General features: G+C 40.5%; 1 protein-coding gene across 1 annotated transcript; it reads right to left on the reverse strand.

Annotated features, from left to right (window-relative positions):
* Nucleotides 1-152: 152 nt before the first annotated feature.
* PDIA3 (protein disulfide isomerase family A member 3) lies at nt 153-27256 on the reverse strand. The gene is made up of 13 exons (XM_081113898.1): nt 26974-27256; nt 18400-18478; nt 16301-16418; nt 11028-11135; nt 9551-9680; nt 6977-7093; nt 6545-6670; nt 5753-5935; nt 4864-4972; nt 4077-4205; nt 2509-2588; nt 1830-1887; nt 153-1604 (listed from the first exon to the last, which is right to left on the reverse strand). Exons 1-13 carry the CDS (start codon nt 27138-27140, stop codon nt 1491-1493), a joined length of 1518 nt encoding a protein of 505 aa, XP_080970024.1. The 5' UTR covers nt 27141-27256; the 3' UTR covers nt 153-1490.
* Nucleotides 27257-27399: the final 143 nt, after the last annotated feature.

The following is a 27399-nucleotide window of genomic DNA, read 5'->3' on the forward strand; positions in this document are numbered from 1 at the left end:
GGGGCTGTGAGGGCCAGCTGGGGCTACGAGGGCCGAGCCCCCGTGCACAAATTTTGTGCATTGGGCCTCTAGTTTTGCTATAAGTCTCTACCAAATCCATCTTACAATTGACAACTAGAGATGACAGCAGGAAAAAAGTTCTTTTTTTTGTTAATCCCTACCTGAGGATATTTTTCCATTGATTTTCAGAGAGAGTGGAAGGGAGGAGACAGAGAGAGAAGCATTGATGCAAGATAGACACATTGATTCCCGCCCCCCCCCGCTCCCACATGCGCCCCAACAGGCTTGGGATGAAGCCTGTAACCAAGGTATGTGCCTTTGCCTGGAACAGAATCCAAGACCCTTCGGTACACAGGCTGACGCTCTATCCACTGAGCAAAACTAGCTAGCGCAAGTTCTCCTTTTCTAAACATCGAGGTGAAGAGCATTTACTATTAGAGCACCTATCTGGAAATATTCAGTGACTGAAAACTATAACTACGGATAGGATTTGGATGTGCTCACAAAAAGGATGAGGGGAAATGGTTCAATGCATTCCTCATTGTTGTATAAGAAAGTGGATGCTTCATTCACAACCAGGAATGATACTGCCTTTCCCAGTCCACTGGAAAGGAAAGTTAATAGGCCACACCCTGGGCTTTGAGAGAGAGCTGCACCCAGCAGTGTCAGCAATTCCTGAAACAACTTGGATGGAACCCCAACCTGATGCCACACCCACGTAGGGCATTAATGGGTAAACAACAGCTCTTGGGAGGTATAAACACGGTCAGCTACATGGCAAGGACAAACAGCAACCCATCCTTAAGGCACAGACAGGGTCAGAAACAGATTCCAACAAGAAAGGGCCCTCACCTGTTCTAATTACCCAACTAGGGGCCTGGGCAATAAACATGTAAGGATAGAGACAAAATTTGGAAAGGATTTACAGGTGGAAACTATGGAGTCAAAATAGTTGGTCTACAGCTGTACTGACCGAGATGGTAGCCACTAGCACTATATGTGACTATTTAAATTAATAAAAACTTAATGTGTAGTTTCTAGACACATTTCAAATTCTCAATAGCTACATGTTTTAGAGAATGAAGGTTATAGAACATTTCCATGATCACAGAAAGTTCTACTGGACAGTGCTGGGCTAGAGAACCGTTGGTTTCCCATCTCATGGAAAAGACAGTTTAAAGGGGGCTCTTTTATTATCACTGTTCCAAATGTACAAAAAAAATTAGAAAATAACCCCCCAACTTAATTCCCCCCACCCCCAGCAACACAAATAATCTTTCCCAAAAGCACAAACATAAACTGGTCCTGGTATTTCCACAAACAGTGCAGCTAAGAAACAGTTTAGAGAAAATTTAACAGGATTCAGATAATATCCATCTATCCTCTCAGCCCTGAGAGGTAATAATCCCATATGGGTACCAGTCCTTCCTAATGGTTTTCCCAGCTCTGGTGGAAGAGTCCTTTATAAAGTGGTATGTTTGGCTGCTGCTTTAGAGATCCTCCTGTGCCTTCTTTTTCTTCTTGGGTTTTTCTTCTTGAATTACAGGGGGGTTTGTAGCCTCTCGCTGTAGATAGCTAATAAAATCACTTAATTCACGGCCACCCTGAAAACAGAAAGATTACCATAAAAATTTAATCATTTAAAGAACCCTGGGTTTCCCCCCAACCCCCAATAAGACTTTTGAGTTTGTAAAAGCACATTAACCACATATATTGACGAGAGTTGAAAAAGTTTCCAGTTAAATAAATATAATTAAAGAGCTAGATATGTACAAGCTTGTGTGAGTATGTGTGTGTTTATTTGTGGAGAGCTGAGACAATGCACTTACTTCATATTTCTTTGGATCTAGCTTCTTGTTGGCTGGAGAGAAGTAGATGGTAGGAAAACTAGGAAAAAGAAAAAGAAAAAGAGTTGACTACTTTTCGGTTTGAGTAACTCTGTCATACTAGTATATGTCCTTAATAACTGTTTCTTGGAGTAACTTCTCTTCAGGCTTTTTTTTTTTTTTTGGTAATCCTCACATGAGGATATTTTTCCATTGATTTTTAGGGAGAGTGGAAGAGAGGGGAAAGACAGAGAAATATCAATATGACAGAAACACATCGATTGGTTGCCTCTTGCACACGCCCTGACCAGGGCCTGGTTTGGGGAGGAGCCTACAACCAACATATGTGCCCTTTACCGTAATTGAACCTGGGACTCTTTGGTCTGCAGGCCAAAGCTCTATTCACTGAATTAAACTGGCTAGGGCCATGATTTCTAATCTGACCAGACAGCAGTCTCCATCAATGGCTAGGGTAACATCCGACCAAAACTCAGGAATATGAGCGTTCACAAAATCTGTGACAGTCATGTAGGCCCATGCTGCAGAACTCTAACCCAGGGAAGGCATCAGTGGTTCTGTGCTCAACTGGAATATGAGGGCTCCCCAAACTATACCCAATAAAAAAAATGGCTTTTTTTTGGTCAATTGGCTACACATTTTTATTAGTTTTTAATCTACTTACCCTCTGACTTCATATGGAGAAGGCACATCATTGGCTGTGGCATCCATCTTGGCTATGATAATATTTGGGTCTTTTCTGAGCTGTTAATAAAAAGGTTAGATTTTTAAGTTTCAAGTTTCAGTGACTGAGAGACAGTCAATTCAGGACTTAAAACAATCACATCTTAAAACACCTACATAAGTTTTGCTGCTCAGACAAGAAGAGTAGTTATCACTTGCACATAGTGTCTTGCCTTTCACAAGTTTCCCTTTTCTCTCTGGGTTCCATATTAAGACTCTATACATAGCCACCTTCAAAACTATCACGCTGAAAGAAGACACTGTAAAGGCTAAGCCAAGTGTTTTAAGGTGAAGGAACATAATGGTTTCATATAAACCATTACCAAAATTCAGAAGCCTGGATATATATTTTTTAAATATATTTTTATTGTTCTTTAGAGAGAGAGGCAAAGTCAGAGGGATAGAAAAAGAGAAACATCATAGATTGGCTGCCTCCTGCATGCCCCCTCTTGGGGATCAAACCTGCAACCTGGCCATGTGCTGACTGGGAACTGAACTAGGGACCTCATGATTCATGGGTTGATGCTCAACCACTGAGCAATACTGACAGGGCAGCATGTACACTTTTAACCATAATCTAGATCAGTGGTTCCCAAACTTTTTTTGGCCATGCCCCACCTAAGCATCTCTAAAATCCTGATGCCCTCCCTGTGACATAAATTCTTATTACTCAAAAAGTGAATTCATGTGGAGAAAATCTAAAAGGTCTAAACAAGCTTCCAAAGAACATGGCATCCATGAAAGAGAAAAATAAAAGAACAAAAGGACAGTTGAAGTACTGAGAAAGAAATCACTAGACATTGTTAAAAAATAATAATATGAAATGATATGAAAAAATAGCAAATAAAGTTTCAAAACATAATAGAGAACTAAAATGCATAAATATGTGCAATATATATTTATATACTGTATATGAGGGCCCCTAGAACCATATGAAAGGCAAAAATTCACTTATTAACTCATTCTCCATTGTTCCCCTTAAAAATCAAACTGCCTCCCTGTGGGGCGTATGCCCCATGTTGGGAACCACTAATCTAGATTGAGTCTGAGTGGTTTTATTTTTTAAACATTTTTTAAAAATTATTATTTTGTTGTTGTTGTTAATCCTCACCGAAGATATTTTTCCATCGATTCTCTGAGAGAATGTAAGAGAGAGGGAACGTCAGAAACATTGATGTGAGAGAAAAACATCGATTGGTGGCCTCCTGCACACACACAACCAGGGCCCCCGGTGGGGAGGAGCCTGCAACTGAGATACATGCCCTTGACCGGAATTGAACCCGGGACCCTTTTGTCCGCAGGCCAATGCTATATCCACCGAGCCAAACCAGCTCGGGCGAGTCTGAGTGGTTTCAGGACAGGTATTTGAGGCACTGCTCAGGCTAAACACTAGGGGGAAATCAAGAGAAAGTGAACAAAGAGTAGATAAGGTAACTAACTAGCCAATGCTAAACACAGGTGTCAACATCCCCGCTCAAATTTCATCTTCAGCATATGGTTCAGACTTACCTTCTCTCCCAGTTCCTTATACTTAGGTTCCAGATTCTTACAGTGGCCACACCAAGGAGCATAAAATTCAATCAGCACATCTTTATTTACATCATTCACTATTTCATCAAAATTCTCTGCTACCACTACCTAGAAAACATAGAAGATTCTCTAGTTGGTAAGGTGAGCTGACAAATAAATTCACAAGTTATATTTGTTTCTGGACCCAATCCCTTTCAAATCTGATGTGTTCTAATCCCTCTCAAATTTGATGTGATGTCACTGAAACCCAAAACACATTTATAGACTGTATTAAAGATGCTGTCGGTTGGGAGAGGTCAGTGGGGGGAAAAGGAGACATATGTAATACGTTCAACAATAAAGAATTAAAAAAAAAAATTGAACCAACCTTTTCAACCAGTAAAGAAAAGAAAAAAAAAAAGGATGCTGTCATTCCCAGAAACCAATTCATTCCTATGTTCAGGAAGTCACAGGAAACAAGTGTTACCCAATCCTTCCTTAAAATAATCTTAAAATTATTCTTAGGGGTTAGCTTGCTCTGTCCCAAAGAATAACCTAGCTCTGATATAAATACCACCAAAAAATTCTATGGAGGTTTTATAGTCCTGCCCCAATTGAGCATTATGAGCTCTGTCAATGCTTATTTTATGTATGAGGTGGAGAAGGGGGGGGGAAGTGAGGACAAATAAAAACATGGTAACTAACAAGGTCTTCACTTAGACCCAGCATTTTTGGAAGAAATGAGGAGAGGCTGCGTACAAGCTTGGGGAGGCCATGAGCACCTCACCTTTACGGGCCCATCATTGCTCTCTGGGATTGGCTCAGACTTTAGGTATCTCTTCAGGTTGCCATCAAAGTAATCCTGCAGGAATCTCTCAAGAGCCTTGCCATCACGCCTGCCAATTGGAAAGCAAGTGTCAGGTTAATTTATTCCCATCATTGAGAGGATTAAAAGCAATTTCTTCGAATAGTTTCTCCATATTTTAGCTTTAATTTCAAGATTAGAATGAAATCGGAAGTTTAAAAAAATGGGGGGGGGGCACTCTTATCTCTCAATATTCAGGACTACTGACTGAACAAAAAACCAATCACTTCTTCGTATTTCTAGTGTGTTCTTTGTGGATTAAAGGGCAGAAAAGAACACATTGGTCTTCTGAAAATTCAATTCTACCTAAGGACCAGTTTTATTTTGTTGCTTTAGAGAACAGTGCCTATTTATGAAATCTCATTTTACTGATTCGTTCACAAGTAAGATTTTCGCTTGTGTTGATCTCCCAAAGTCTCAGAAGATGAAAGTCAAAATTATCTGGGGACCTAAGACCTCTCCACTTCCCTGAGTTTACTGTAGGCCAATGTGCTATTACAAGAAGAAAAAATATTCTGTAGGTTGAGAAGATATTGGTCTAAAATTACATAAATTTCAAAGAGATTGTCTAGTGTTCTTTATGGTACTATTTCTAATGGCAGGGTGGAAACAATCATGTAAGAATTCCAAGCTGCCATCTTTCATTATTATTTATCATGATCCTTAAAGTAAGGACCTGTAATTAATTGAGAAAAGTGAGTCATAAGGTGTTACATTTGAACATTCACCTTTATAAATTCTCAGTAGTGTAAAAGGCTTAATAGTTTCCTTGAAGAATCAAATCCCAAACCCATGCTAACGTGTAACTCACGAGAATTCCTCCTGCATGACAAACTTCTCTCCTTTTGCAGTTCTGATAGCAACAACAGGAATTTCTCCGGCAGTGCTTTCCAAACCAAAATCGGAAAGATCATGGCTAAAGGTTTTGCGGCTAGCTACAGCAAAGTTAAGCTTGTGTCCAGCATCCAGGAACTTCTTTGCTACCATCATCACCCTGTGGGAAACAAGAGAAATTTATGCCTATGCCAAGATTACAACAGGGTGGTACAGCACTTCTGAAACCAAGAAGTAAGAGTCTAGAAAGCAAAGACTAAGTTTTATAGTCCATGCAGCCCCCAGGAATCAGTCTGAACTTGTGTCCTTGGGCATTAACACAGGATTATGGTGCGCTCTAATGTGCCACTAAACTTCACTGGTGGTGCCCAATCAAACAGTTCATTCCCACTGAATCTTGACACACACACACACACACACACACACACTGAAATATTGCAGGCATATTGACTAATCTGAAAAGAAAGCTTATAAGGCTAAAATGTACTGAGTCTCAATGGGTAAGTAGGCACAATATTTTAGAGTACATTTTAGAATCACATTTGCATCTTTTACTTGGAGAAGGAATCAGCGGTATCACAAGGCAAAGGCATGCCTGTGGAAGATACATCCAACAGATTTTAGAAATAGTTTGTTATGTTATTTGTCCTTGTGAACTGCTCTCATTCTCACCCGCGCTCCCGTCACACATGGTAACAGGACGGCGAGAAGGGACTGTTACACCCTGCCGGGGGAAGCCTGCTTACAAGGGGAACACGACCCTCATTACCTGTTTCTCCAGTAGTTGGAGCCTTTAGCGTTCTTCTCGTAGTCCACATCATAGTACGCCACAAGTAAGTCCTTGCCCTGTATCAAGTCTTTATTATCTTCTGTCATGTGAGGGCAGATACCAAAACTGAAATGAAATAATACATTATCAAATTTGGTAGGTTTATATTCGTATTACGGAATTATCACAAAGTAACGGACAGAACTTAAAAAGAAATTTTCAACATATAGGACAAGTACTGAGCGATACACCTTGTAGGACAATGGAGTTCTAGGGCTCACACGTTACTGCTTTAATATAAACTTCAACTATTATTATTATAATCCCTTGACTGAGACTATTTAATCCAAAACATGGCTTAGTTTAATAACTGAGAAATACAATATATAATGAAGCCAAGAAATCCCAAACAAGTTATAAAGAGGTACTCACATGTTTTCCTGGATAAATTTTTTAATCTTGCCACTGGTCATTTTCTGTTCTTTATATGCCGAAGTTTTGTCTTCAAACTTGTTCGTCAGATGTGAAGGACGAAACAAGGTGATACCTCTTAAAAAAAAAAAAAGTCTTAGTACGTAGACAGCAGAACCGTCTCCCATCTTTTATTTAAAGCTCAGACTATCGACTCTTGCTGCCACTTTCACTATCACCATTTAAGCACAAAAGGACTCTTTTTGGGGACCACAGACTTGGCAACATGACCTTCTTATCAACACTAAGATGCTAACTACCTTAATCTCAAGTGTAATAATTGGGCTTAAGGGTTTAATAAACTCTGGATTGAAAAGTTATGAGATCTTGGTTCTAATTCTAGTTCTACCACTATTTTTTTAAAAAAAATATATTTTATTGATATTTTACAGAGAGGAAGGGAGACAGATAGAGAGTCAGAAACATCGATGAGAGAGAAACATCGATCAGCTGCCTCCTGCACACCTCCTACTGGAGATGTGCCCGCAACCCAGGTACATGCCCTTGACCGGAATCGAACCTGGGACCCTTCAGTCCGCAAGCCGACGCTCTATCCACTGAGCCAAACCGGTTTCGGCTCTACCACTATTTCAAAGACCCTGCACCAGGCATCAATTTAATTCTTCTGGGCTTCAGCTCTTTCATCAGTACAAAAGGGGGTTAGAGTAGATGATTAATGTTTAAACCTTTAAAAACTATAACAAATACAAACAACTCCTTCCAAAGCCCCAATATGTGCAATACAATAAAGCAGAGTTTGCTCTTATTGGAAGGTACCTTGTCCTGCCACTCTCCTACACAGAAGGAAAATTACTTTATTAGAGAAAATATCTTTAAGATTTTTCCCAGCTGTAATATTCTATAGGTAGGTATACAATTATAATATTTGGCTTGAGTTCATTGAAAATTCCTTTGTTCTAGATTTCTTTATACCAATAAACCAAGTTTACAAATACATGCTGGCAAGCAAGAATGTGAATAGGGCACCTTAAGACATCTTCATATAAGGATGTCACAAACTTTTCAGTAAAACTTTTAATCGGGTGCTGGTAGACCAATTTAAATGGGAGCGTGAGAGGCAGCCACAATGAACAAATCTAAGGTTAAAAGGCTGACACACAGTGTCCTTAATGAGCCATAATGGCTCCAGTTTTATTTATAGACCTGGTGTCTCTCAATCTAAAAGGCAGAACCATATGATCAAGGCTGCCAACTCTGCAGCCAGACTTTCTAGGTTCAAATACCAGTTCTGCCACTTACTATGTAAAGCTAGAAAAATTACTTAACCTCTCTGAGGGTTTTCTCCTCTGTAAAACAGGGAAAGTAATAGATCTGTCTCATCTGGTTGTTAAGAGAATTAAACGAGTTAACAGTAAATGACACAGTAAACACTACATAGTTTGTTAAATATGACTAAGTAACACTAGCCCTTGGCACACTTTTAAAAAGCTTTATGTGCTCATCGTGAGTGATCTTATCTAGTCCAATGGTTCCCATAATCATTCATATGTGGATGACCTATAAATCTTTATCTCTAGCTCAGGAATTTTCCTGAATTCTAGTCTCATCTATCCAGTTGTCTGTCCACTGGGTCTTCACCACCTGGATGTCACATGAACTCCTCAAATTCACTGTGACAAAATAGAACTCATAATCGTTACCCCCCAATTTGCTTCTGTCTTTTTTCCTAGCTTGATGATGACTGTCATGGGCCCAGACACTTTAGAAACCTAGAATCTAGCTCTTCCCCTTTTCACACATAGGGATTAAGCCCTATGTTTTACTGCTCAGTCCTTCCTCTTCATTGCCCCTAATACTACCTTAATTTTTACTCTCAGATGTCACCCTTAGTTTACTCTCTTGACTGCCTTGCCATCTCTCTCATTTCAAACCACCACCATATGGGTGCCAGTGACTTTTCTCCTAAAACACAATATTAATAACATTATTCTTCAACCCAAAGTCTTCCAATGGAGCTCAAATGTCTAAAATATAAAATCTAAATTCTTCTGTATGGCACTTAACATTTATAATTTGGTCGCTTCTTAGCTCTCTAACCTTACCTTCCACTATGACTTGTTACTACAAGTCCTAACATGCCTAGATTGTTTTACATTTCATCGCCAGCACTCTTGCTGCTCTATCTGGAATAATTTTTATCCCAACTGCCATAACCTGCCTGGAAAAATTCATCTGTCAAGACACACACCAAGCCTCACCTCTAGGAAGATTTTTCTGATACTACTCGGGCTCCAGAAGAAAATAAAATCACCCCTCTCCTTTGTAATTCCACTCCACCCAGCATATGTCTATCATAACACCTATAATGCTCACTACACACTTAACATTTTTACATATATCCACTGTTTCTACCTACTAGATGCCCTCAAAGGTTGCAACAGTGTCCAGAACTTAGCTTAATGCCTAGCAAGAGCTCAATAAATCTTTAAAAAACAGTCAAGCATTAAAAATCACCAGTTCACACAGTAGCACTTGGTCCACAGATTTACAAGGGCATACATCTCAGACACTTACTCTCCATCGTCATCATACTTGTTCACCAGAGACTCAATATTGGTGTGTGCAAATCGGTAGTTATCCCTCAAGTTGCTGGCTGCTTTTAGAAATTCAGAGTGAGCTTCACTGAATAAATCCTTGAAAAAACCTATATGAGAAATGTCAAACACAAGGGAGAACTAGTAAGTGCCGAGATATAATTCAAAACTTTTAAATTCTTCTATTTTTTTAAATTGAATTTTTTAGAGGGTCAGGGGTGGGGAGTGTGAAGGGTAGAGAGAGAAACATCAATCACGGATTTGTTGTTCCACCCATTTATACATATTGGTTGTTTCCTGTATGTGCCCCGACTGGAGAGCGAATCCGAAATCTTGGCATATCGGGACGACACTCTAACCAACTGAGCTACCCAGCGAGGGCTAAATTCTATTTTTTTAAAGCCTTTATTCCATTATGGACAAGCAAAGCAACGTAGGCAGGAGGATTGGGTCTGCTCTGCCATGACTACCTTGGAAATCTGACAAAACCCTTAGGATGAGAATTCTTTCTGTACCTTTTAAAAGGTTTTTGAATAAGCCAAAATAGAGGATTTGTCAGGGTTCAAGTCTTAGTTTTTCACAATTAAATAAATTATTTGTGCAAATTGCTTAACTCCTTAAAGTTTCAGGATTAAATAAGGCAGTATGTCAAAATAAAGGTAAATCACTTCACCATATTTTTTTCTGTCTTTTCTTTAGAAACTTCAAGTTTAGAAAAGTGAATGAAACAAATGTTTAATAAATGTCTGCTTGTGGTTAACTCCCTGTAAAATATACTGAATCAGTAAAATCCAGATGATAAATGGCTTTTAGTCAAATCTAAATTATAAACTATCTTCTAGTCCCAGAAAGTCAGTTTTATTATAATATTAGGAGATTGAGAGAAGCACAAACACAGCTTATATGTTTAAATTGATTCTTTAGTCAAATGTATTACACATATAAAACAAAACAAAGAACACCCAACACGTAGAATTGGCTCAAGTTATTTTAAGGATAAAATGAGATACTGCAACACTTGGGAAAGCAAAGATAGCTGTAAAAATAAATACATAGCAATGTGATCTTAAATTTTAAATTCCCCATGATTGTGAAAATAGCAGACACAGAGGTCTATTATTTACTTGTGTCCTGCCACCTTAAAACCCTATTTTCAGTCATAACTACTCTATTACTTGAGTTTAAGTTCAGAGTTTAAGACATGGTAGAAAAAGCTGAAGATATTCCTATTTCAGCCCTTCCATTGAAATTACATTTTTATATCTATAAGAACAAAGACACTCAAAACACCAATTTTTTCCCCATTATAGAAATGCTGAGCTAATTCTGTGGGTTGTATTTTTAACTGTCACCAATGTTACCAAAACTGTTTAAACTTTGTTGTTTACTCAGACATATACAGTTTTTTTGAAAGCAAGTCAATGATTCTGTGGCATAATTAAATATTTGCTACTTACCCACTACAGAAGCATCCTTATCGCCAATGAACTTCTCAAATTCTTCCTCAGTCTTAAGAGGAACTGAAGCTGGTCCTGCTTGCTTCTTCAGGTGGCTGACAATTCCATCTTAAAGGATAAGATGAAAGATTATAGTAACACATTTATAACTTTTGAGAAGGTAACCAACCATTCACATGATTCAAAGTTCACAAGAGTATACAAAGAAGTTGTCTTCCACTCTTGTCCCTACTCACCCAGTTTCATCCTCATAGGATAAGATTTCAGTTTTTTTTTTTGTTTTTTTGTTTTTTAATATATTTTATTGATTTTTTACAGAGAGGAAGGGAGAGAAATAGAGAGTTAGAAACATCGATGAGAGAGAAACATCGATCAGCTGCCTCCTGCACATCTCCTACTGGGGAGGTGCCCGCAACCCAGGTACATGCCCTTGACCGGAATCGAACCCGGGACCTTTCAGTCCGCAAGCCAACGCTCTATCCACTGAGCCAAACCGGTTTTGGCAGATTTCAGTTTTTTATATACTTTTCCAGATATATTAGACATAAACAAATAATTATATATTTATTCTTTGCTTTCTTTTCTCCTCAAACAGCAGCATATAGCCCTAACCGGTTTGGCTCAGTGGATAGAGCGTTGGCCTGCGGACTGAAGGGTCCCAGGTTCGATTCCAGTCAGGGGCATATACCTTGGTTGTGGGCACATCCCCGGTGGGAGGTGTGCAGGAGGCGGCTGATTGATGTTTCTCTCTCATCGATGTTTCTAACTCTCTATCCCTCTCCCTTCCTCTCTGTAGAAAATCAATAAGATATATTTAAAAAACAACAACAACAACAAAAAAAAACAGCAGCATACATATATGCTGTTCTGTATTTTATTTGTCATTTACCATAATTTAGAGACAATTTATGTCAATGTACATGGAACTCCTTCAATCTTTTTTACGAATGCATACATAGCATTTAATTGTATAGATGTACCAAAATTTACTTAACCAGAAACAACTGATGGACATTTGTTTCAAATTTCTTGCTGCTATAAATGATTCTAAAATAAACAACATTTTCTTTTTTTTTTTTTAATCCTCACCCAAGGATATTTTTCCCATTGATTTCTATGGGAATAGAGAGAGTGGAAGGGAAGGAGAAGGTGGAGAAAGAGAGAGAAAAACACATCGATTGGTTGTCTCCCACATGTGCCCTGACCAGGGCCAGGGATCAAGCCTGAGCCCCTTCAATCCGAGGGCCAATGCTGTAACAACTGAGCGAACCAGCTAGAGCAGTACATGCATTTATAATTGTTAAACTGCTTATTTATACCCCTATTAGTGATGTAGTGAAGTGTTTACAACAGTACAAATTTAAATAATGACTTTGTGAATATAATTCTCTGCCTAGAACACTCTTTCCCTAGATATCCATGTGGCTCCTTCCTTACTTCTTTTAGATCTTTACGCAAATATCATCTTATTTTTTATTTTTTTAATTGATTTCAGAGAGGAAAAGAAAGGGAGAGAGAGATAGAAACATCAATGGTAAAAATCATTGATTGGCTGCCTCCTGCACACCTCACACTGGGGATTGAGCCTGCAACCCAGGCATGTGCTCTGACCAGGAATCGAACTGTGACCTCCTGATTCATAGGTCCACGCTTAACAACGAGCCACGCCGGCTGGGCTCATATATCATCTTAATGAAGCCTTCGCCGACCATCCTATTGTAACTAAAACCTATTCAACCTCCAAAGTTCCTTTATCTCTTTCTTGTTTATCTTCCTCTACAAAACTTTTCACCCATCTAATTAATATACTTGATCCTTAATATTTTTATCTCTCTCTCCCCACTACAAAGTAAGTTCCAAATCGGCAGGGATTTTTGTTTGTTTTGCTGATATATACCTAGCTTTAAGAATAATACCTAGCACATAAGTTCAAGAAACATCATTTTGCAGATAATAACAATTCCATTATTCTCAAGTAGCACAAAGACTTACTTATAGTCTTACTAAAATTTAAAAGCAGAAAATGCAATGACTGGGCAAGCTTGAACAGGAGTTTAACTACATACAGGTAAAATCATTCTACCTACAGGATCCACCCAAATCATACTTTCCTACTGAGGTGAAATGGGCTAAATAAAATAATTTAGACGTAATAACCACACACAAAAATATCTTTTTATCCTAAAACCTAGTTGACAGACCATTATTCTACTTTCTTTTGGGGACTGCTAAAACCATTCATAGGTTCAAAATGCTTACAGACCAGAGACAGTGCAATTCTCCATAACATTCTACCTCTTCCACCCATTTTCTCTTCTAAGTACTCCAATAATTTGCTAACTGGTTGAGACACAATACTGTTTAACTACCTTACTTTGTAAGGTTGATTTTCTCATAAATCCCCCTTCCCCCTTACATATGTTTTCCTCCATTCCTCACAGAGGATGGGTTGTATCAATAGATTAGTTGAAACTGGAATGAATTGTTTAGTCTTTGAGGGGACTGCTATTACTATATCACAATATAAATTATTATAAAAACTTTAATTCAGGGTTATGATGAAAAGTGTTACCTTTCTCCAAGAGTATTTAAATGCTCTGGAAGGTATAGTGGGAGCACTGAATAACCACTATACGTAGGAAGGCAAACAGTATAGTTCTTAAAGGAGTACATGAACAAAATAATCCATCCTAAGTAGCCAAACATCTCACCTCCCAGTCAAATGCTGAGAAATTTTCAAGTTAAAAAAAAAAAAAATCTAAGTTGCAAGTCCAACTGAGAATATTTGCCTAGAAGCATTCTGGTTGGGTTTATCTACAATTTTCTTAAGACTTGTCCAACTTTAGAAAAACCATATTAACTAAACTCTAATTGCTGACTTTACCCTAAATAAAACTAATAAAATCTGAATGGTAACATGGGTTCTTCATTAATGATTTTAAGCTCAGAAAAAAGAATATGAAAAAAATTTGGAGTTTTGACTAAATGATACCAGTTGGGCTAAAATATTTATTCCTGCATTAAAGAGTTCCTGAGTATCCACCACTGGTGCCAGTGGAGGCGCTGGGAGCAGAGTAGTATATAAACCAAACAAGGTCTCCGCTCTCTTGGAGTTGGCAATTCACAGGACATCTCTACCCCGGCCGCTGTGGCTCAACGGTTGAGCGTCAACTTATGAACCAGGAGGTCACAGCTCGATTCCAGGTCAGGGCACATATCTGGGTTGTGGCCTCCATCCCCAGTGTGGGGTGTGCAGGAGGCAGCCAATCAATGATTCTCTCTCATTGATGTTTCCATTTCTCTCTCCCTTTTCCTTCCGCTCTGGGAAAGCCTGGGGAGGTGGAGGGTAAAATTTAAGCCATGATCTGAAAAAGGAGCAAGCCATGCAAACACGGGGAAGATCAGTTCAGGCTATGAATACAGCCAGGACAAAAGTCCTAAAGTGAAGCAGTCTTCAGAATTAGGAATGGGTCATGCTATGTAGAGCTTTGTGCATGGGTAACAATCACACTGAAAAATTTTCACGTCACCTAAAATGCCCAAACTGAACCTCTTTCCTATTAGTTTACCATCATAAAAGGTAAAATATGCCTGGACTTGATAGACTCAAGATAAAACTGTCTTTGTCAGCCTTCAAGCCACATGGTCCCTGTGCCTTGGGTACACCAAGCTCAGTTATATGTAAGGCCTTTTTGCACTGGCTTTCCCTTTGCCTAGAGGTTGATCCAGATTTCCTCATGGCTGGCTCCTTCCTGTCACTCAGGTCTCAGCTCAAATGTTACTTCCCTCATCACCTAACTATGAGGTGCTCCCAAGACCACATCCACTGGTCTTATTTTCCTCCTTTCATGCTCTTACCACTAGCTGAATTTATCTTATCCATATACATTTTTTACATTAAAATTTTTGTTTTGTTGTTGTTAATCCTCACCTGAGGCTATTTTTCCATTGACTTTTAGGGAGAGTGGAAGAGAGAGGGAAAGACAGAGAGCAACATCGCTGTGAGAAAAACACATCGACTGGCTGCCTCCTGCATAAGCCTTGACTAGAGCCTGGGCCGGGGGGGAGCCTGCAACCGAGGTATGTGCCCCTGACCGGAATCGAACCTGGGACCCTTTGGTCCGCAGGCTGACGCTCTATCCAGAGTCATACCAGCCAGGGTAACATTAAAATTTTTTAAACTGTGATAAAATATACAACATAAAATTTACCATCTTAACCATTTTTAATCGTACAGTTCTGTGGCATTAAGTACATCCACACTGTTATACAAACAACCTCCAGGACTGTTTTTATCTTGCAGAACGAAATTCCACTGATTATGTAACTCCCTATTCTGCCCTCCCCACAGACCCTGGCAATCACCATCCTACTTTCCGTCTCTATGGATTAGACTACTGTAGGAACATTATATAGGTGGAATCACACAATATCTGTCTTTTTTGTGACTAGCTTATCCCTCTTAGCATAATGTCTTCAAGGTTCAACCATTTTGTCGTTCATGTCCTAACTTCCTTTTAAACATGTATATCATTGTATGATGTACACATTGATATATAATTTTTTATTATTATTATTAATATACCACTTTTGGTGTATCCATTCATTCACTGATGGACATTTGGGTTGCTTCTACCTTTCTGCTATTGTTGACTAATGCAGCTATAAACCTGGGTGTACAAGTATCTCTTTGAGATCCTGCTTTCAATTCTTTTGAGTATATACCCAGGTAGAACTGTTGGGTCATATGATGTCTATTTTTAATATTTTTAATAACTTGCCATTCTGTTTTCTATAGTAAGCTGCACCATTTTACATTCACACTAACAATTCAAAAGGGTTCCAATTTCTCCACATCCTCACCAGCACTTGTTATTTTGATAGTAGTCATCCTAATGGCTGTGAAGTGGTAGATACCTCTAAGTATTTTTAAACCTATTTGTTGCCTTCTTTTCATCTCCTAGAATGTAAGCATCACAAGAGGAGGAACTGTGTCCGTTTTGTTTATCAATAAATACTGAGCACCTAGAATGTCCAGAATACCTGGCCCAGAGTACTCAATAATATTTGTCAAATGAAAAAATGCCTAGTTGATCTTATAACTCAAGTTCAAGTATTTTCTATATTACTTACATAATCTGTTCATTTAGAAAAGTTTTTTGTTAGCTACCAAACTGACCTCTTAGAAGATAAATTTTAAAGACCGAAAGTATGTTGTATAGAAAATTGTCCTGTTCACATTACAAAGAACAGAATACTTCAAGCATCCTTACCAGCAGTCCTGGGCCCATCATAAGCACCTGCTTCTTCACCATCTCTAAATATCTTCAGGGTTGGATATCCACTGACTCCATACTTATTACAGGTGTTTGTGTTGGCAGTACAATCAACCTAAAGATTAAAATGTATAAACCACTTGTTATCCAAATGCCTGCTTACAGGTTCTTCCTATATTTCCAAATATTAAGATTGGTCAAGTCATAAAGGATCAAATAATTCTTGACATACATGCCACGGAACATTAGATTTTAAAGGCAGACTGGTGCTGGGCTAGCTACATAAGAACTACCTAAGGAAATCTTTAAAATTTAGATCCCTGGGCCTCATACAAAACACACAAATGACAATTTAAATTCTGCCCTTGGAGTCTCTATTGTCTAAAATGGTCTCCACCTTTTTCCTGCCCCAGAACATGTGAAGGATAAATCACTTAAGTTAGTAACAGTGGCTTATTTTGATAATGATTATCATCAAGAGGATACATGGATAGGTGTACATACTATTTAGCTGGGGTGGAGTATAATTTGATTTGGCAAATCATCTAGTTATTAGGAAAGTTACCAATACTTGAATACCTGAGCTAGTATGAATCTTGGCTAAACTGTAACATGACATTTAATGATACTAATGAAGAAGAGGGCAATTTCCATCTATTTAATCACTTGATAGAATCCTGAGGTTCAGAAAAGTAATACAGGCTATAGCTACATAAGACAGAAATTAAATTAAAACCAAACTCTTTTTTTCTATGACAAGCTGCTATAGAAACATTAGGATTAAAAGCAGTTTCTGCCCTGGCTGGTGTGGCTCAGTTGGCTGGGCGCTGTCCCATGCACCGAAAGACGGTCAGGGCACATGCCCAGGTTGTAGACTCAATACTCAGTGTTGGGCATGCAGAAGGAAGCCAACTGATGTTTCACTCTCACATCGATGTTTCTCTCCCTCCCTCTCTAAAAATCAATTAAAAAAAAAAAAGCAGTTTCCAAGAGTTCAAATAAATATGGATGAACTATTTGAGACTGGCTGAGATGTGAGCTTTAAGACTGGAATAAGTATGGGTTTAATACAGAATGAAAAATTCTGGAAGCATTACTTTGATTATAAAAGCACATACCAAGTTTATAGTAGACCAATAATCAACATCCTCATGTTATTTTCCTATTCCACATCGTGACTATCATGATAGTATAAGGAATTATTTACTCAATAATAATTTTCTTCTAATCTTGACTACTGTACTCTTACTTTCCGTATTTCCTCTTAATTCGTAGTGACCATATTTTTCATGTTTCTTTTGTCAATAATTCCCTTAGTTCCACTACTTTTAATAGTTTGAAACTATACTTGATACAATAGTCACCTGTGTATTTTTCCAGAAACTAATGTTCTCTCTTAGCAACATAAGAGTAGAGGAAATATTAATTTTACAAACTATTATTTAAAATACCTCATTTCTTGCCCTGGCCAGGTGGCTCGGTTGGAGCATCGTCCCATACACAAAAAAGCTGTGGGATAGATTCCCAGTCAGGGCACATACCCAGGTTGTGGGTTCCACTCCAGTTGGATGTTTCTCTCTCCCTCCCCCCACTTCTTCTCACTCTAAAAGCAATAAAAAAAACAAAACACCCCACATATCCTCAGGCAGGCGTCCTCAAACTACGGCCCGCCGAAAACATTTATCCGGCCGGCCGGGTGTTTTTGCAGCCACTGCCTGTTGCTAAATTTGTTCATAGTTTTTTTTTTAAACTATAGTCCGGCCCTCCAACGGTCTGAGGGACAGTGAACTGGCCCCCGGTTTAAAAAGTCTGAGGACCCCTGTCCTCAGGTGACGATTAAAAACAAATCTTGCCCCGCTTGTGTAGCTCAATGGTTGAGCAGCAGACCCATGAACCAGGAGGTCACCAGTTTGATTCCTGGCCAGGGTACATGACCAGGTTGCAGGCTTGATTCCCACTTGGGGGCATGCAGGAGGCAGCCGACTGATGTTTCTCTTTCATCGCTATTTTTTTATCTCCCTTTCCTTCCTCTCTCTCACATTAAAAAAAAAACACCCCACCTTATTTTTTAAAATGAAGAATCCACCTATACTCACCTTTGCTAATGGGACTATTCCTTTTAATCTAGTAGCTGCAGCTTCATACTCAGGGGCAAGCCTCTTGCAGTGTCCACACCTATACAGATATATTAAAAAAAAAAAAAAAGCCAAATTCTCAATTTAATCCTGTAAGTCTAACTTTATTTCTCTAGGAAGAACCCCAAACTATACTACTTCAGAACTAGTAGCTGCTTTATCTGAACAACCCCCATTAGTAATTAGGGTAAACCAAAGCTCTCAGAAGATAAAAGTATTATCTCCAGACTAAGGTTGATTCTATAGGAGATGAGTCCAGAGCAACATCTATTTTCTCAATAAAAGTGCAACGGAGTCCTGAAAGTGGTAGTCAAAAGTATCCTCCACATTCAAGAGGTAAAGGGCTGCCTGGGGCTCAGAGATTGTGAGTGCTGACCTATGAACCAGGTCACAATTCGATCTGGGCACATGCTCAGTTTGTCTCTCGATCCCCAGTGGGGGCCTGCAAGAAACAGCTGATCAGTGATTCTCTCTTATCATTGACGTTTCTCTCCCCCCCTCTCCCTTATCAATAAAATATATATATATTAAAAAAAATCTCTATATATAAAAGCCTAAGTAACCATTACAACCAAACGACCGATTGCTGTGATACGTGCTGACCACCAGGGAGCAGGCGCCCAATGCAGGAGCTGCCCCTGGTGGTCAGTGCACTCCCACAGGCAACCTCCCACGGTCCCTCCCCTCGGCCAGCCAGGTGGTCAGTACACTCCCACAGCCAACGTCCTGCAGCCGGCCAACCTCCTGCCGTCCCTCCCCCTGGCTGGCCGGCCCCAATCGGGACTGGGTGAGATGGCCCTGATCAGCCCCAATCGCTGGCCAGGCCAAGGGACCACACCCATGCACGAATTTGTGCACCCGGCCTCTAGTATATATATATATAGTGACTGAAACCTGTAAGGTTCCAAGTATAATACTGACTCAGTAAGAATCACCATCAAGTATTTTTTCTCCATCCCTTCAATATGACTTTTTGACCAGAAACCCAGTTTGAGAGGATAGCGGAATGAAGCCCAGAAGGTACTCATTCGTCATAGATACTCTAACAACTCACTGGAGGTTTTCCCCCACCCTCAACTGAATCACAGCATCTGAATGACATATTTAAGAGCATAGGCCAGCTCTAGCTGGTTTGGCTCAGTGTGGGTATTGTGTCAGCCTGAGGACTGAAGGGTCCCAGGTTCAATTCTGGTCAAGGGCACATGCCCGGGTTATATAGGCTCAATTCCCTAGTAGGGTGCACATAGGAGGCAGCCATCAATGATTCTCATCATTGATGTTTCTCTCTCTCCCTCTCCCTTCCTCTCTGAAATCAATAAAAATACATTTAAAAAAGGAAAAAGTGTGTAGGCCTGATTTTTTATAGCTATACAATTCACCTGGCTACAAGAACTGATGAGAATAAAACATTGTCAATTAGAATGTTCCCAGAGGGCCATCAGAAACACCTGTTCCTCTGCCTGACCGTCCTAACAGTGACATAAATATACTGTATATGCAATGGGGGGAGAGGGGTAACATACTCCTCTTAGTGTACAGCTAGCACTAGCTGTATATCATCTCTTCAAAAGCCAATGGGTTGCAGAGGGATTACTTTGAGAAGGTGAATAGTTCTGTAATCTCCTCAAATAGCACAAATAATATAAGAAAAGCAAAGGAAGGAAACATAGAAGAAACTTGAGCTGATATATTTCATAGTCAAGTCTCAAAATTTATTAAAAAATAGTTTTACTTATTTCAAAGAAAGGAGAGGGCGATAGAAACATCAATGATGACAGAATATCATTGATAGGCTGCCTCCTGCACACCCCACACTGTGGATTGAGCCTGCAACCCAGGCATATGCTCTGACTGGGAATCGAATCGTGACCTGGTTCATAAGTCAACGCTCAGTCACTGAGCCCCGCCAGCCAGGTCTCAAAATGTAAGTGATGAATAAGCAACATGGAAGCATTTGCCCCTAAAACTTGTTTAAAACAAAGAACTAAAAGAGCTTATATTCTTCAAGGTCTTTAGGAATTCTATTAAAAAATCATTAGAAAGCTTAAATGAAGAAAAGGTGATATTTTTTAAAAAAGACTGTAATATTATATCAGCTGTTGCTTAGGGTCACACACATATTATCACACACATTAAAAGTATAAAAGGACCAAATGATAAATACCAAATTCAGGATGGGGGAGTGCATAAGATGGGGAAGGGGTACACAGGGGGCTTCAACTGTACAGGTCTTTTTGTTAGACCTAGTAGAATAAATGGTATTCCTTATACTGCATTTTACAGATGCACATTTTACCATATTTGAAACTGGAATGTGTCTTCCAATCAGTAAAGCTTCAATGGTAGTATTTCTTTCTTTGTAAGACATGAAATAACGGTTCCTGCCCAGCCAGTGTGCTCAGTGATTGAGCACCGACCTATGAACCAGGAAGTCACGGTTGGATTCCTAGTTAGAGCATAGTAGGGGTCATGCCGGAGGCAGCCGATTGATGATGTCTTTCTCATCAATTTTTTTCTCTCTCCTTCTCCCTTCCTCTCTTGAAATCAATAAAAACATATTTTCAAAAAAATAATTTTTCTCTCAATCAGTGGTATCTTAGATGTGCCTGAAATATGCTATTATTCATTATATCTTCTATATTCCTTTACTATTGCATAAGAAATTAAAATTTTGAGTACTTTGGTTGTAGCAAAATACACAAATTACAGTTGATCTAATACCATAAAATAACCAATTTATCTGAGAAATCCAGGCTTTTGGGACCACAATAAAATTTCAAAAGTTAAAAAATGTATGTTAAAGGGAGTAAGATTTGGATCTGGGCCTTTAAGGCTTCAGCAAGGACATGGTAGAATATTTTAGATAAAGGGAACAGTAAAACAAAGACAAAATTACTAGTGAGAATGATACATTCAGAGAACTGTGAAGGGCTTTTGCTATTAAGAGATAATGTGTTATGTGTATAAAGACTACATCAGCCAGCAATATTACAGGCCTGACCAAGGGGGAAAGCAGAGATAAAAATGCCACCTAGAGATAATATATTTCACATGGCAGAAATGAAAGCTTGGTCCAGCATGGTAGCAATGAGAATAAAGAAGAAACAGAAGAGAGATTTCTGTTGACTTTGTAGTTATTGTCAAGAAGGCTAAAAACAGCCCTGACCGGGTTGGCTCAGTGGGTAGAGCGTCGGCCTGGGGACTGAAGGGTCCCGGGTTCGATTCCGGTCAAGGGCATGAACCTTGGTTGCGGGCACATCCCCAGTAGGGGGTGTGCAGGAGGAAGCATATCGATGTTTCTCTCTCATCGATGTTTCTGACTCTCTATCCCTCTCCCTTCCTCTCTGTAAAAAACCAATAAAATATATTTTTTTTAAAAAAGGCTGAAAACAAAATTCATCGCCTCTAGCACATCCTTCTGGTTCAAACTGTCTTCACTACAGGATTTCTAGTGTAACCCTCAACAAGTCAGTGGAGCACCTGCAGTGAAGACCAGAGTAAGAAGCAAGTGAAAGTTACAGAGTGGGGCAAAAGTTGTTTCCATGGAAAATACAAAAATTAATAAATAAGAATAAACTCTGTATTTCATGTACTTACATCTGTAAACCTACTTTTACTGAGACTTTTAAATATAGTTTTAATAAGGGTAATTGTGGCAGGGGTTGAAAAATTAATTAGCATGGATATACTGAGCTATTCCATGGGTTGATAACCATTGTTACCCTGGCCAGTATGGCTCAGTTGGTTGGAGCATCGTTTCATACACCAAAAAGTTCTGGTTTAATTCCCACTTAGGGTACATACCCAGTGGGGGTTTGATCCCAGCTCCGGGTACATGCAGGAGGCAACCAATTGATATTTTGTTCTTTCTTTTTTTTCTCTCTCTCTCTTCCTTCCTCCTTCAAAAAAATAAATGAGATCAACTGTAAAAATGAGCAAACTATTTTCTTAAAAAAGTTGTTTGCTATGGTAAAGATTTAGGGGTTAAATAAAAAACAATACCCAGTTTGGGAAAGTCAGCCAAAAGCAAGAATAATTCATTATGAAAGCAAACAGAAGAAAACAGTATATTCTCAATTTCTTTTTCCCAGGAAGTCAGGAGAAAAAAATCCTCATGTCACTAAATTGTCTGTTGCATGAATTTTAGTGTTTTGCTATAGGACAGCATGAGGGTTATTAGGCCAAAATTCATTATTGTATTTCCAGTACAATTTATCTTGAGTGTCTGTCCCTTAAATCAGTTTATACTTATCAGTTTTCTTTCAGCAAACATTCTTACCATCATGCAGAATTTACCTTTTCAGAGAAAATTAAATCAGAGAAAAATTAAAATAAACAAAAACAATACTCAGGTTTACTCCGCCCGAAATCCTATTTGCTCCCCCATCCTGAGTCTTTATTTCAGTTAGTTCTATCCTAAAGCATTTACACCTGGAAGTGGAGTATTTATCCAACACAGGTTACTTTCTCATTAGAGTATTTTTTGGCATTCTTCAAAAATCCTAATTAAAACAGACAATTTAGTCTGGCCAGTGTGGCTCAGTGATTGAGCATCGACCCATGAATCAGGAGGTCACAGTTGGATTTGGTCATGGCACATGACTAGGTCGTGGGCTCAATGCCTATTCCGGGGTGTGCAGGAGGCAGCCAATCAATGATTCTCTCTCATCATTGATGTTTCTATCTTTCTCTCCCTCTCTGAATTCAATAAAAATACATATTTTTAAAAAACTGACAATTTAGATTCTGACAAATGACACTCAGGTGGAGTTTGAAGGTGAGCATCAAGATTAACCACTACTTCTTTCACTCACTCCTTGATAATATGAAAAAACAAGTCACATCCACCTTCAGGGATGGCACTTAGCTGTTAATAATGAAATCCCAACATATATTCACCCAAGAATCATCAATCATCATCACTTCATGCCTCTAACAGAAAAACTGATATAGTTCTTTTTCTAAGGAACACCAGTCTGGCATGGGTGAGGCAGTATTATTAGGTCCCAATAGAGAAGAGGGAGCAATCAGTTAGTTGTTCAGGGAAGGAAGTGAGTTAAGTTTTGTTGAGAATAATTTGCGAGTGTGTGTCTGAGATCCTTGTGCAGAGGCAGGAATTCTAAGTAAAGGAATCAGCATGTATAAAAAAAATACAGCCTTAGCCGGTTTGGCTCAGCGGATAGAGCGTCGGCCTGCGGACTCAAGGGTCCCAAGTTCGATTCCGGTCAAGGGCATGTTCCTGGGTTGCGGGCACATCCCCAGTAGGGGGCGTGCAAGAGGCAGCTGAATCGATGTTTCTCTCTCATCGATGTTTCTAACTTGCTATCCTTCTCCCTTCCTCTCTGTAAAAAAAAAAAAATCAATAAAATATATTTAAAAAAAAAATACAGGGGCAAAAGTAAGTTTATAGTTGTTTGCATGTAAAATAATACAATTAGCCCTAGCCAGTTTGGACAGAGCGTCGGTCAGCCTGCAGGCCAAAGGGACTCCAGTTTGATTCCAATCAAGGGCTCATACCTCGGTTGCAGGCTCCTCCCTGGCCCCGGGCCCCTGGTTGGGGCACTTGTAGGAGGCAACCAATCGATGTTTTTCTCACATCAATATTTCTCTGTCATTCCCTCTCTTCCACTCTCTAAAAATCAATGGAAAACATACCCTCGGGTGAGGATTAAAAAAAAATTAACAAATAATACAAGAATAAACTCTGTGCTTTGTGTACTCACAAACGTAAACCTACTTTTGTCCCACCCTATATTAAATATCCCATTTCATACTATCCACAGTCTTTTTCTATACCCTAGACCAGCGGTCACCAACCTTTCGGCCCTCACAGTTTGAGGGCCGAAAGGTTGGAGACTGCTGCTTAGACACATTGTATTATCAAAAGTCATTATTTAATACTACCATTCTAGAGGGTAGGGCACAAATCTACAACATAAGTAGTTGAGGACTTAAAACATACTTAAGACTGATCAATGAATTTTCAGAAATTATCACAAACATTTAAATAGTGCTATTTATTTTCCCTAAAGAAATCCAGTCTTAGAAATTACATAGATGATTAACTCCATAAAGGAAATATTAGTCTAAAAATCAACTACAAAGAAATCTTTCACTTTCACTTGTAAAATGAAAGTGAAAAAATATCCTAAAGCAAACCAGAAAAAGAACCTGCTCAAAATAGGCTCATTTACTCTTAGATTCTCTTAATGTTCCTAAGTTGCGAGCTCATTCTCTTGATTTGTACAAAGGAGCATCAAAAAACATTTCCAAGTTAAGTATTCATAAGTAAAAGTGGTTGAACCCTGGCTAGTGTGGCTTAATTGGTTGGAGTGTTGGCAGGCACACCAAAAGGTTGCGGGTTTGATTCCCAGTCAGGGAACATATCTAGGTTTTGGGTTCAATCCCCAGTTGGAGGACATATGGGAGACAACTGATCAGTGTTTTTCCTTCCCTCTCTCTCTTCCTCCCCCTCTCTAAAATCAATAAAAACATATCCTTGGGTGAGGATTAAAAAATAAATAAATAAGAGTTGAATATGAAGAAATAAGGATATTATCAACAGACTTCCTTGATTCCAAATTAGTTATTCAGAAAACTGATCCTTCTTGTTGGCATTGTGGAGGACCTTACATTCCAGACCAATTCAAAGTGGATACTGCAGCAGAGATCCACCCAATTTTTTGGAATAATTTAGTGAATGATGGGATATGCAGTTCACAGGGAAGCATATGTAACAATTTAAAGTAGGAAGAACACCTTCAATTGGGGGGGGAAAATCTGCTTTAGCCCTGGCTGATATGGCTCAGTTGGTCGAGTGTCGGTCCAGTGCACCAAAAGGTCACAGGTTGGGTTCCCAGTCAGGACTCACGTCCAGGCTCTGGGTTCAGTCCCTGGTCAGAGGCAACAGATTGATGCTTCTTTCTCCTTCTCCCTTCCTCCCCATAAAAATCAATAAAAACATTAAAAAAATATGCTTTAAACTAAGTCTAACTGCTCACAATTCTCCAGCAACTCACTTCATGTTGATCTCTGCAGTCACTAAAGCACTACCCAGTTTTGCAACAACTCTATCCGGCCATGCTAAGGGACGGGACAACCCCTTAAAGTTAGCAGCACGGTTACATGGCTGGGAAGAGTTGTTTCTAAGAGAGAATGTGAGTCTAAAGATGAGCCTATGATGGGTACTCAGTACGGCCAGTTAGCCATAGGAGTGCCCTGGACACAAAATCTGTCACAAGCTAAAAACAAATTCATTGCCTTTAGCACATCCTTCTAGGTCAGTGGTTCTCAACCTTGGCGGCACATTAGAATCACCTCGGATTCCCAGGTGATTCTAATGTGCAGTTAAGGTTGAGAACCATTTTCTAGGTGATCTTCACCGACTACAGGAATTCCAGTAACCCTCAACAAGTCAGTGGAGCCCCTGCAGTGAAGGTCAGAGTTAGAAGTGAAAGCTATGCTTTGTTAGTATTACTGATACTTTGGAATACAGGTAGTTTTTACTTAAGGGTAATTGTGGCAGGGATGGAAAAATTAAGCACTTTGAATTGGTATAGATAGGATGAGCTATCTCATGTGTTGTGATAATTCACGGTTTGCAGTTTTCTGTGGTAAAGACTTGGGGGTTACACAAAAAAGGAAACTCAGATTTATTACTGAGTCAGAAATCCTATTCGTTCCCTACCCCCACCTCCAGCCTTTTATCTAAAGTTAGTTCTATCCTACGAAATGTAAACCCTTGTTCAGTTAAATCACCCCGCAATGGAGTATTCCTCCAATACTGGTTACTTTCTAATTGGAGTTTTTGGCATTTACAAAAAAAATCCTAATTAAAACGGACAATTTAGGCAGGTTCTGACGAAATGACTCTTGTTCACCTACTGTGTGTGTGTGTGTGTGTGTGTGTGTGTGTGTGTGTGTGACCGGATTCTGCTGCTGGGAAGTAAGTGATCAGCGTAATGGAGAAAGTGTGCACCATGCGATGGACAAAATAATGGCTCCCCCAAGAACACACTTCGGGCCATTCTGCAGCCACTGAGTGACCTTGGCTAGAAACGCATGGCTGCGGGGCCCGGGGCCGGAGGGAAGGAAGCACCCCGGCAGCCCGGACCTCTGCCCTTGGGGACACGTTACCTCCCAATGTAAGGCCTCGGGATGCCTAGTCTGCAGCAGGGAGACCATTCCCACGGACCGCCCAGAAACTGCCAAGGTGCCCATCACCGGGGGCCGGGGGTGGCTTTAAACCCCCCGCAAATAGGAAGTGCCGCAAGCGCACGGGATCAGGCTGTGGCCCCGCGCGAGAGGGGCCTCCTTCGGGGTTTTCTTTCTCGGGTCTCGCCCCACGGCGATCGGCACCCACTTCTCGGCTCTCGACGAGGTGCCTCGGGTCCCCGCGGCTGGGAAACTCCCCGGCCGCAGCCGGGCCGCTGGAAGGGGGGAGGGCCCGGCGCCGCGCAGGCCCAACCGCTCCCGGGCCTCCGTCCCCGGCCCGGCCCGCCCTCCTTCCCTCCTCTCCCGGCTCAGTGGCCTCACCAGGGGGCGAAAAACTCCACGAGCATGAGGCCCGCGGAGCCCGTGTCGGAGACGCGACTCTCGAAGTTGTCGTCCGTGAGTTCCAGCACGTCGGAGGCACCGGCCCAGCGGGCCGCGGTCAGCAGCAGCGCCACGCCCGGGAGCAGTGCGAGGCGGCGGGGGCGCATGGCGGCGGAGGGTCGGGACTCGGCGGGGCCTGCGGGGACCGGACCTGCTACCACGCACCCTCGGCCGGTGCTCACGCGTCTAGCCCAGGCGGACCTGCAGCCGGACGTCCCCACCCCCGCCCGGCTCGGGCCGCAGTGTGGCAGCCGCCGATTGGCTGCGCGGCGCTGGCGTCGGGCGGGCGGGACCAGCCGGTAACCGCCGGGTGGCCGGGGCGCGGGGCGGGGCCTGGCGGCGGGCGTCCGGGCGGGAGGGGCCGGG

This window comes from Myotis nattereri (genome assembly GCF_964212035.1).
Source record: "Myotis nattereri genome assembly, chromosome: 1".
NCBI lineage: Eukaryota > Metazoa > Chordata > Mammalia > Chiroptera > Vespertilionidae > Myotis > Myotis nattereri.